At 40.3% G+C, this 12655-nt stretch overlaps 1 protein-coding gene across 9 annotated transcripts in view; it reads right to left on the reverse strand.

The window, feature by feature from the left end:
• Positions 1–5438: 5438 nt before the first annotated feature.
• Positions 5439–12655, reverse strand: part of N4BP2 (NEDD4 binding protein 2) — a 41781-nt gene continuing 34564 nt past the window's right edge. For 7 of the 9 annotated variants that reach the window (XM_064652983.1, XM_064652984.1, XM_064652985.1 and 4 more), the window contains 3 exons: positions 11423–11591; positions 9488–9611; positions 7524–8706 (listed from right to left, as the gene is read on the reverse strand). In XM_064652983.1, coding sequence (XP_064509053.1) covers positions 8661–8706; positions 9488–9611; positions 11423–11591 — 339 coding nt within the window. In that variant the 3' untranslated portion in view covers positions 7524–8660. Of the gene's footprint in view, positions 6844–7523; positions 8707–9487; positions 9612–11422; positions 11613–12655 lie in introns of those variants that run through there. The other 2 variants (XM_064652986.1, XM_064652989.1) reach the window with 2 other exon arrangements.

The following is a 12655-nucleotide window of genomic DNA, read 5'->3' on the forward strand; positions in this document are numbered from 1 at the left end:
CTGCGCTGTGTCGCAGCAGGGAAGTGCCGGGGGACGCCGCTTTCCTCAGCAGCCCCGCTGCAGCCGCCCCGGGGCTCCCCCTTCCCTGCGCCCGTGCCCCAGTCAGCGGCGGCTCCGGCAGCTCGGCCCCGGGCCCGCGGAACCGCGGGACACACGGAACCGCGGGACACACGGAGCCTCCCGGCACCCACGGCGGAGCTGGGCCCGTGCTCCCCGCTCCCGTCTCCCCAGCGGCTGCTCCTCCCCCAGCCCCGCTCCCGCAGCCTTGCCCTGCCCGTCGTTGCTGCTGTGTGTGCTTTAGCCTTGTCAGGAAAGGAAACGCCGGCACAAACCGGGCCTCCTGCCCCAGCTGTCAGAAGCCGTTGGGGTTCCTCTTGGTAAACTCAGCAATCTGAAGGCAGCAGCTGGTTTTGTTTTGAATGTACTTTTCCCACTTGCTCCTGTTTCAAAGAAGGAGATAGGGATAGTTAAACTTTGCAGCCTGAGACTCTCTGCTGCACCAGCCAGTTTCTCCTTTCTAGTCCATGAATATGGAGAAGTTGCCCCAGAACAAGGCTCAGAACAGGAGCTTGACATAGCTGCCCTGAATTGCTCCCAAAGCATTCTTTTGTGAAAGCCTCCCTGCCAGCCAGGGTGCATCATCCCTACCGGGATGTTTTGCTCTCCCTACAGCATATCAAGATAGCTACTTTACATGGTTATCTTGAAAAGCTGAAGCTCCCAGTCACCTGTGACTTGTCTATATGGCACTGCAAGACAGTGAAAGGAGATAATCTGGAAAGGCAAGAAGGATGAATAGGTGAGGAAGACTACTTCTGCCGTGATGTTGAGGTAGGAATCCGAGGCAATGCCTTAAGAGTTAGCCTTAAGAGTTAGCTGACGTGGAGCAAGCACTACCATGCAGAACTCCCACAGGCCAACTTGACAGGACTACCATTCCTCCATTTACAGACCAAACTGATTAAATCTGTGGCACAAGCAGAGGACTTCCACTGCTTGCTCTGCTGGCCATGTGTATGACTAGCCACAGATGTGTACACAGGAGAAGAGTCCGTTCTCAAGATACACAAAAATAATACTGATCCATACAGTTGCTTACCAAGCTTGTAGAAAGAACATTTGTCATCGCAGCACTGCCACACTCAAATGTTCTACTGCCCAAAGAAAGTTGTAGATATCAGATCCTGATCACACAGAGGAAATGCATCAGCATTTAATATTTTGCTATTATTTTAGCATTCCCCAAGTCATATAACATTTCCCTGGGCCATGTTCCCTACTCACAAGGACTATACAAATCTAGTTTCAGACCCAACACCATGACAGAAGACACAAAACAGCTTTGGACAACAGGGAGGAAAGAAAGCAAGATGGTGGCTTTTATCCTGTGGTCCCCCTCAGTCCTTTCTGTTCCCACGGCTTGAGTTAAAGGTCAGAGAGCATGACAGCACAAGGGTCTCAGGCCTCTAGTGGCACTGGGGATACGTGAATGTCTTTTTCAACCCTTGAAGTGGCAGGGATTGCCATAATGTCCATTGTGGATTGGATGCCAAAGCCCCATTTGTTCATCAAAAGCTACCAAAACTGCAAGTCTTCCCCACCGCACCCCTAAAGTCTGCAACATAGTTTTTTTTTTCTCAGTCAAGACAAAGATCTGTGTAGTATTCTTAAAATATAAGTGTTACATAAATAAAGCTAAAAGAGGACCCCAAACCTGAACATGGTACAAAACAAGGATGTTGAGCCCTCTCTACTACATTTAATTCAGCAAGACTTCTGAATGGTGTGTGCCAGTGACAGCCTGCTCTGAGAGGCTGGTTTGGATATACCACCACTGCTCTACTGGAGCTGAGGGAAATGGGCTGTCCCAGCAGTAGTGCCCCATCTATGCACGGTACCCTACTTCGTGATCCTGCGGCCCCTCAGGGTCTCTGGACACCTCTGCACTGCCCACTCACCACTCGACACGTTTCCCTGTCAGGTTTTGCAGATCCCTTCTAGTGTTTGCCATCCTCTCAGTTCACTGCCATGTCCTTACTTGGTGCCACCATCCATCCTCCAGCATAATGTCCCTCATGCTATAATGCCTTTCTTCTTCATCTCAGCAGTCTCTTGATGTTGGTCTGGATCCAGTAGCCAGCCTTCTCCACAGCTCTTTCAGGGCCTGGGCCTGCACCTGGCAATGTGGTCGCTCAAACATGGCCCATCTACATGCCTCCATAGATCTTCCCCACAAGATTCTTACAGCTTACAAGGCATCTCTGTACTCTGTAGGCTCCCTCAACATCTCTCTAATGAATTTTCAGCTGAGATGTGGGGGAGAAGGCTGCAGAACTGATTCAGCATCCCAAAGGCTCTCCAGCAGTCAGGGACACAGGGCAGACTGGCCCAGAGAGTGGATCCTCTGAAGGTCCTAACTGTTATTTAGGACAAACACAGGCCCCGTTCATAAGAAGGGTTCTCTGAGCTTATCCTCGGAAGACAAATGCCTCCCAGCTCCATGCCATGTAGAAGCCACTCAGGCTATAGGAAAAAGGAAACTTTTAATGATGCCGACTAGTGAGAAGCCACTGCTAGCCCAGCCAGGCCCCCATGATGCAGAACGTCAACCAATATCAAGAAGATCCACCCCCACGAGGGTTTTCAAGATGACTGTGCCACCAACAACATCCACAGTGGCACAGGACTTCACCTGACAGCACAATGCCTTTATATCCATCTCCAAACTGATATATCCATCTCCAGACTGATCTGTCCAAACAATCAGACAATCAACCTACAAAAACCAACACAGGGCAGCTAACAGAGAAACCCCAGTATTATCATCTTCAAACCTGAGTGCAAAAATAAACTTGACTTGCCCATCTTTAGCACAGAGCAGCAAGTATATCTTAAAAACAAGCTACCCCACCCACCTGTAAAGAAGAAAGAAAAGTCACCAAAATAATACTCTGAATACAGGATTCTTCCCCTGAGAAAGAAATGAACAGCTCGTGATATGTAATAACATCCTTTAGTGCCTGTCATACAGAGAAACAACAGCTCTGGTAAGGGCACAGTAAAAACTGCTGCCACCATCACTCTGTGTCGTTGGAAAGGGCACCACCTATTGTCGAGCTACCTGATATGTTCCACCAGCAGACACAAGATTTAATTATGCTTTAATAATCTGGGCTGAAAATTTCTGTTTGCCTCCAGCAATATTTTTATATTACCACACTTCAATTGTCAGTCTTAAAGTTCAAATTATTTCCCTAAGTAAGGACAGAGAAAAATATTCCATTTCTTATATTTAAATAGGGAGAAAGACTCAGAAATCCCCAGAGTGCTGTTGAGGAGCTGGAAGCAGAGGAGCTCAGGGCTATTCCAGGACTCAGAGGAAATAAGGGCATGAACTGAGACAGAGGCTAGTGAATCAGGATGGACTGTTTTAGCAAGGGTAGGAGTTAAGCTGGGTCTCCACATTGAACTGCAGTCCTGTCTCCAGAAAGAAGGCAAGTCCACTAGCAGTACCTCCACTTTAAAACGTCACAACTTGAGAGACTAATCCCCAAGCTGGTCCTTGAATCACACTGCCAGAAGGAAGTCCTGTAAGGAGGGAGCACACAACCAATAAGGCATTCACCAATGTTGTGGTCTAGTAACTGTGGCTCGGGATCAGCCATGTCAGATCTAAAACAAGATCTGCCAAGCTTTCTGTGTTCCCAAAACCTGATTTCCCTGCTCTCTTGAACAGCTTGTGTGTTAGGGCTTTGCTGTGGAAATGCACAAGGCTGACTTGTTTCTGCAGCAATCCAAACTACAAGGCAATTAAGTCATAGGAACAATTCTGCAGGAGTCAATTTGGGTCGAAGCCAGTTGTCCTTAAACTGAGCTAATAAAATAGGCTGCACTCTAGCCAGCACTTTGGTCTCAGGTGTCTTTCTGCACTTCCAGGACAACACAAAGGAATATCTGCATCTGACCAGAATAGAGCAGGCTTGGGAAAAGCCAGACAGGCTTACTTAGCTCCGAATCCACAACAGTACAGAGTTGTGCTTCCTCAGGATCCAGCCTGTCACTGGCCCTGACCTAAAGGGTCTTGCTAAATCAGCTCTATCCAGAACACTTCCCTCCCCCAAATTCCCATGATTCCAGAGGTCAGACTGGCCTCTCTCCTTGACGTACACCACTGCTCCACTCTCCCATAAGTAAGCTAGGCTGGAATAGCATATTTTCAGCTACTTCAGGCCAAAAAAAAAATCTGATACCATGATCCTCATTTTCAGTAATGTGAGCATTCAGCTCCCACTTGCAACACTGAAATTCAGGCCACAAATCTGTTCCTTTTTATGCCTGCAGATGGTTGCTTCATCTCCCTACAGATGGTATCCTGAAGCCAAGGCAAGTGGCTTTCATGAAGAACTCCAAGGCTACTATTTGACAAAATCTGATACAATCTGAAGCCTGGTTTTCCAAGGAAAGACAGAATGCTGTAATTGTGGCAAAAAAATCTTTATTAAACTAGATTTTGTAAATTCCTTTTCACATTAGAAATTCCAAATGCAGATTACAAAATTATTTCAGTAAAAAATGAAAGTTAAAGTTAACAGCAAAATTACAACTTTATACAAATAAAAAAATCATTTTTTATTTTAATTTAAAAATAGAAATTTATATCTTCCAATATACTTACTGGTCCTAACAGCTTTTACAAGTGGTAGCTGCAGTACTAGGTCTTTTCACATGCATATTCACATATAGTCATTTAATCCTCTGCACAATTTATTTAGCTGAAATAGCATGAACAGTTGGGCTTTGGTTGGGTTTGGGAGGGAGGTACCACATGATATTAAAAGCAAAAGCCAAAGTATCTTGAAATATTTTTTAAAATAACATTTTTGCCCTACTACTTTCACAATCAACTGAAATGTTTTTCAATGGTCACATTACTTCAGACAACTTTCTGCATTGCACCGCTGGGTCTTTTTTTTTTTTACTGTAAGATCACCCATCAATGTTAGCACAAGCATTAATTTTGTACAATAAAAACAGGATAATTTTCCTAAATTAAAATGTGGGATAACTATTAAAATGTTTTGTAAAAAAGACACCAAAAGTCATATATTAAAGTCATCACAATCACATGCTGCTGAAGAACAGAATAAAAAGTGGTACACAAAATAGGTATTTTAACAGTCGCACATTATTTTAGAGTGCTGGTGGCAATACTGCTGTTTTAATTAAAAGTGTAAAATGATACAGAATTTACATGATACTTCAGGATTCTCACTGATGTAACTGTAAAAGACATCAGAAAGGCTGGAACTTCTAAAATGTAACCTACTTTAAAATACCATTTGGAAACAATTATATTTCATAGAGTTCGTCACAGAATACATTATAAAACCAGTCAAAGAATACAAGATCTCCAGTGTTGTGTTTCTGGAATACTGGCAAGTAGCTGAAGGCATGAAGATCCTTACTGATAAAACTCTACTTACTAACTCACTGTGCACTGAACTCCTGCTCCATTCTGCATCAAGCTCAGCACAGCTTTTAAGCACATGCTTGAGATCCTAAAAAAGAAAAAGCTTGAGCTCATCATATTTTCTCTGAGTTGGAACTGCAGTGCCTCATCTTGAATTGCTGAAGCTGACAGAGGCTCTGCCACTATTTTCAATAGAGGCAAGATTGGTTCTACCCATGTTACAATTTTAAACCATCATCTTCCATCAGTGTTCAGGTGGTAGTCAAACAACTCATACTAGGTGAATGATCAGCCTATAACCAGACAGGGTTTAGTAAGCAGAGTACTCTAGCGAACCTCAACCTGTACCCAAAAGGACAATTAAAAGAGGAAGAGAGAAAACTACCCCAAACTGCTCTTAAGCTGTGAATTTCTCTGCTGACTTTTGACAGACTGAAAAAAAAATTCTCCAAGCAATGGGTGGAGCAATGGAGGTTTTGCCCTGAACATTTTAAACATATTTATCCAAATAGGACTAAGAGATGGAAAAATAATATGGAAGGACACTGAAGCTCAGCGGGGACAGCTGCTTTTCTGAAGAGTCCTGGCCCACTTCCAGACACTGTTTATGCACTTTTAATTCTTCAACCTCATTTGTCCCCTTGATCTTGCACTCTTAGCTTGCAGTGGCGATTTTGAAAGAGGCTCAGGAAGTGGCGACTTCAAAAATAGTCCCGAGCACATTGGTCAGAGCATTTTCTGGGGAAGTGAGAGTCAAGTGCCACCATTATCATCCACTTGTGAAGCCAGAAGGCAAAAAGCTGAGTGTTTCTTATCTCCAGGGTAAAGTTGTCAACTAGATTATGATGAACAGATGGACAAGACAACAACTCTTTCTGTTCATCTTTCAAAATAAAATCTAAGCTGTCTTTGTTCATGTCGGGAATGGTATGAATATGCTTGAATGAATCAGGCTCCCTCCCAAAAAAAACAGAAGTGTTGGTACTTTCCTGTTTACAAGCACATCACTGTAGGGTTTGGGCATCCAGAAGCTCAACACGCAACAGCCACTCAGGCCAATCAACAGGGCTGGTACTCCAAAGAGCTGTCCCAGAGAGTTGTACTTTAATTTGTTAAAAACAGTAGCACTAAGGAAAACCTGTTCAGGAGCACAAGGGACAGCTCTTGGTGAAAAATAAAAATCCTAGCTCTGCTGGGACAAGACAGCTGATAGTCTGAACTGCTGTCTTGAGGCCAACTGCCTAAATGGCACCTCAGTCCATTTTAGGCACTGTCACAGAGGGTGAAGTGTGGGCTTCACCACACAGGACATCGTGCAGTGGCAGCGCTCTGCTAGTGCTGTTGGGGGAACACAGGTCTTTTGAATTTCACCACTAGTTACCAGAGCAGGCCCGAGAGAAAGAAACAGAGAAAGGACACAATTCAGATGAACTAAGTATCCACAAAAAATATAAAACTTATTATGGCAGTCTATTATTTTAGAAAGAGTCCCTTTGATTAAGTATTATTCTAGCTACTCTTCCACTTGAAATCACCATGAAAACATTATTATATCTGTTGAAGCATGACAAACTCATTTTTAAGTCTACTGTGCATTACATTCACTGTGTATGTATCACAGTAAACATGGGTATTCAGGAAACACCATGTCTTTCAGCTTGTCAGCAACTTATACAGACACATTTTCAAGTGAAATCTATTTCCGTGGACAGCTTTTCTCACAGAAGTTCCTTGCTTATTAGTACCCATGCACACAAATGGCAGAACTTGCACACACATATGGATTCATACAAAAACTCTTATGTGCATGTAGGTCCTGCAAAAGTGGTTAAAAACTTTAAAAATACTCCCATTAATCTTTAACCTATTAATATTATTCCTAATACAAAACTCAGACCTGTTCTGAAAAAGCCTTAAAACAAAATTCATATTTTAAGAATATGAATATTTCAAGAGGCAAAGATGTAAATAAAAGTAGTAATGCATTCTAGAAGATATTTCTATTTTAAAAAGTGTTCTGATTGTCTACTGGAAACACTTGCCAAAAGTACAGATGTTTATATTTCATTGTGGAGATGTTTTGTTTGCAGTTTTTCTATGTTGTTTTGGATTTTTTTTTTTTACATAGGTATTTCTAGATGCTTATGCCACACCACCAAAACCAGAACTTTTGTACTCCCAGACTTTCCAGTCAGGCAATTACCAGTGCAGTATTAGCATTCACTTTGATGTTAAAAATACATTTAAAATGTTTCACAATCATATTTTCTACAAAGAAACCAAACTTAATACACAGAGAATGAAGACATCACTATTAGACACTTATTAAGTGAAAGAGTACTCAATGTGGTTCACTTAAAAAGCCATAAAATAAGAAACACTTTTAATCCAGTAGATGGTAAGGGCAAAACTGTAAGGGCATTTCCTACAAAATTACAGTATTAGCCATGTGTAAGAAGAGACTGAACTACAGCATTGTGGGTTTCCCTTTAACAGACCACACTAAGTCTGCAAAATTACCAAACACGGAGCTGGTCTTAATGCACAGGCCATTATATGCAACTTCCAGACTTGAGAGAAGTTTAGAATGGAATACAGACAATAGAACTGGTCAACCCATCACAACATAACCACTAAAGCAGACCTTTGAAGAAACCTGGAAATATTTAGCACTCAGCTGTAACTGTATTTGAAATATCAGTAGTTGCCCAGTTTCACCCTCTCCTTTTGTTCTTCTGAAGGGTTTAGCACAAAGTTCTGAATCACAAAGTAACTTTGCACAAGGTACTATGTTTTAAAAGCACAGAAGTCACGGCAATCAAAATGTGTGAGGGTCAAAAGAAATAGATTAGGTATGCTGAGAAGACACATTTAAAAATCGTACCTTAACTTCCCTTTAAGACATCACGTATTTCTCAGCAAAATTCTTGATCTGCATTTCTGAGACTTCAAATCCCTTAAGTATCTTCTTGTTTTGCAGGTTCAAAAAAGGATCCATTTCACACAAAAATTTTATTGGAAACATTATGACAAAACCACTTACTGTAAATTGAAATAATTTCTAATAAAATATCATCCTTTAAAACAGATTACAAAATACTAGTACAATTGTTCAAAACATCGGTCTTTTTTCTGTAATCTGGATGTAATCACACACCTCAGTTTCTATATTCCTCTTCTCCACAACTCCTCAAATGAGCATGACTTTCAGGCAGCCTGGTTTTATTTCTGTGAACCTATAAAACAAGAGAAAATGAAGCTTCACCATGAGAGCTATGTGCAATGCCATCTCCTTCAATCTTCAAACATATGGAAAGTGGTAAGGTTCTCAGTCAAGGATACGTGCATGTGAGTCAAGAAATCAGCACTATGTCCTCGCATGTGACAGTAAAGGAGGATTTTACAGAATCTGGAGATGCAAAGAGCTGGAAATAGCAGAAACTAAGATAAAAATTTAAGAAAAAGCTGCCCAGTATTCTTGGTTATATTCATTCTGCTCCTCTATTCCTGCTCCCCATTCACTCCCTCTTCTTTAAAAATGGATTTTAACTCTTGTATTCTGTAGAAGGTAAGAAGGAAATGGGGACAGAAGTCTATGTTATTTTTGAGTCACCTTCACAAAATGCTCTAGAGAAAAAGCAGCAAACACACTGATGCTGGCCCAGACTTGCTAAATTGCTATCCCCCATAAACTGAGCACTAAGGCAGGTATTGAGAACCAATAAAAAGCCGGATTAACAACTTTTCACAGTAAAGACAGCAACCTTGAATGGAAATATGTAATTGAACTATCTCAGAGGAAAGGATCTAACATGTAATAGGTGCCCTGTATAAAGTGCTATTGTGTCACGCGATTGCACTGGATTTGTGAAACAGCAAATTTACTTTAATCTGAAACAGCAGACCTGCCTTTATCTCTGTAGTCGCTTAATAGCATTCTAAAACTAACTTCAGTTTTCAGTTAGTTAAATGTGGGTTGAGAAAAAAAATGTATCATTAACAAAAATCTAAACTCACCTGAAGTTGTGGGTTGTGAGGTATCTGATAGCTGCTGGTCTGATGCGAGCAACTCCTCCCTGACTATGGCTTCCTCTTCCCGTGATAACAGTGAGATATGGTTTACCACCAGTCTGCTGGTGCTCTGTAACAGCAGGAATTGTAACAGTTAAAATTTTCCCTCAGCAGAGAGTTGGCATTTAGTATATACCTTCAATGCATTCTTCTGAAAACTCTCACTACTGATTCAGAACCTTGCTTTGCCATGCTGGCTATGCATGTTTTATGTAAAAATAGCCATTTTTCCCCTGTTCTAAAAAAGATACTCTGAAAAACAAACATAGTCAAGCTTTTTAAATCTAGATTGCTTGCAATATGCATGTTGTGATCATCACAAAATCCTTCTAATTTCATAGCAGCTTTACTGTTTCTGTCATCTAATACTTAATTGGAATTTACATCCTGTGACAAATTTAAATTGCAAAATTAAAAGAGGTGAGTGTAATTTACTCAATTTTTAAGTGACACTATTGTTTCATATTGTATCTTCAATTAATGTGAATAAAGAAATATCATTTTATTGAATAAAGAAATTAAGAAGAAAGAAAGTATAAATCCAGCATTTTTGACATTTAAGTCACACTTATTTGGATTACTTTCTGCTATGCTGGAGCATGATCAACTGATCAAAACCTTCCATGAGCTGTATCTAGCCCTGATAACAAAAGAAATTGCTCTCTTCCCAGAGATAACTTCTGAACCTCGACTGATGAAGAGTTTGAAAAAGAGGAAAAAAATATATTAAACTAGATTCTCAAAACGAGCCAAGATTTGCCAGTTTGGAATTATCAGTTCTCATGACATCTTTCCTCAACTACTCCCTCTCTCTCTCTCGCTTAACTTTATTTAGGTTTTATATCAGTTTACTGTCAGCAAAAAGTTCCTAGTATTGACCTCTTTCCCATGTCCATACACTGAAATTAACTTTTTTTTTTTTAGATTTAGGTGAATGGACTGCACAGAGAGCCACTACTATCAATTCCAGGACTCGTGATGTAAATGCAGTTCTGGAAATTTAGCTCTAAAAAGCATTAGGTTACAGCTTAAATTACACAAATATCATTGCAAGAATAGCACAACATAATGCAATTTATTGCATATTGAAAGAAAAGGATTATCTAAGGCCCCACTGAACACTTTTGTTTATACTCTGTGGAGTAGCAGATTCAAAAAATCAGGTTTGTGCAGTAGTATCTTGTGTAAGAAATATTTCTTATAAAAGCATTCCCAGTGTGCTTAAATTTATAGGGTAAACTAGCAATGCAGAAAACGTATCTTTTTACAGCAAGTACACTCATGAAGTACTTGAACACTCCACTGGAAGAAAAAAAATGAGCCCTCAAGCAAAACTGCAGAAAATCACAGGTCTGGAAGCAGCAGTATTCTGATCTCCAGAGATCCTGCCGACAAACTGATAGAGAAGTTTCTGAAAGATGGCTCAAATCACACACTTTCATGTAAAAGTTGAAGTCAATACAATCATTGTGGTTAGAATTCCAACATAATAATTTTTCTTTAAAGATTAAGAAAGCAACATAGTCCTGACAAAGTAATGCAAAGATGACACAAATGTTTGTATTATCACCTCGGTCAAAAATGTCAAGAAGGACAGACCATACAAAAAAAAAAAAAAAAAGATAAAACAGAAGAAAGATTTTCAAAGAAGTACGGGGGTTGGGAGTAGGGTGCAAGACAGAAAAAAGCAAGAATCATTGTCATGTCAAAGAAAAACAAACCATGGGTATTTTGAAAATAAGACAGCACAAAGCCTAGTTGTTTTTAACACACATTATTAAATTAAATTAATTCCCTCTAATATTGCCATGAATCATGATTTCTTAGTAGAAAATGAGGATAATAATTCTTAGGGAGTAAGAATTATTATCTAAACCCTACCTTCACTTTTTTCCTGCAGCACTCTGGACAACTGATTCACAGCTTCATCCACGTGGAGACCATGCAAATCCAACACATTCATAGGCAGCAAGGAAGAATTTACTCTCTCAAAGATTTGCACAGCAGCAGCATGGTTGGCTTCCTTCATCTTCTGCTCGTGAAGGCGACTCTTTATTCATAAGCACAGTGACTATTACACACCAAGGCATAATCTAAGCTCCACACTGGTCATTGGTTTCAAAATGATAGGACTGGCGGGGTGCTTTTAGCTCACGGTTTGAAGCAGTAAAATTTATAATTGCAACAGAACTTCTGCAAGAGGCTCAGTGAGACCTACTCAAAAGGAGACTTCATGAGACCTGTTCATAAGAAACTACTCAAAGCTGGCACAAAGAAGGAATTATAACAAAAGCCTTACAAGGAAAAAAAAATGCCAGATAAGGCACATAACCATAAGGTCTTTACATAAGCTAAAAAGTTACACTCCATGCTGAGTTTCAGATTTATTCTTATAACAGCAGATTTTTATTTTCTGCAAATATTTTGCTAAAATTGTAATGAAACAATGTCACAGAAACTGCCCAATAGTTAAGGAAAAACCTGTTGACTGTTATATTTGAGGTTAAGTCTTCTGAACGCATTCCCTAAATTTCAGACAAGCCAAGAGTAAACGCTCTTTTTTTTTTTAAACAGGTGCCTATTATCTCTCCTAATACTTTTGACAGATCTTTTATGATTGTCAAGGTCAATATAGCCCCTTCTGGAACGAGGGTCAAGAAGCAGTACAAAGTTAGTCATCTTACAGAGTAAACAACTACCAACTACTTCCCATGAACCTTGCAGTGATAAGTCTGAAAGATCAAAGCAACAAATTATGGCCTTGAAGATCTGCAAGCACAGTCTGAAAAGGAATGGAAGACTTAACTCGAGACTGACACGGGCTCAAGAGAACAAAAGTGACAGTCTTTCTTACACTTTATTAAAATGGATCATCTGAAGTGTATTAGTGTCAGAGCCAAGACACCAGCTCTGTAACTCTCACTTGCAGAGGATTCTCAAGACAAAGGCCACCAAGCATAAAGTATTTTTCATGAATAAAGGTAGCTTTTTATTACCTAAATGAAAGTGTATAATAAATGCATTTCCAGATTGTATTTGTTCATATGGTTAAGAACAGAACAAAAGAGAGGACTTGAAATTAGATTTCTATTAAAAATCATGGAGACCTTTGTT

This window comes from Pseudopipra pipra, chromosome 4 (genome assembly GCF_036250125.1).
Source record: "Pseudopipra pipra isolate bDixPip1 chromosome 4, bDixPip1.hap1, whole genome shotgun sequence".
In the NCBI taxonomy this organism is placed as follows: Eukaryota; Metazoa; Chordata; class Aves; order Passeriformes; family Pipridae; genus Pseudopipra; species Pseudopipra pipra.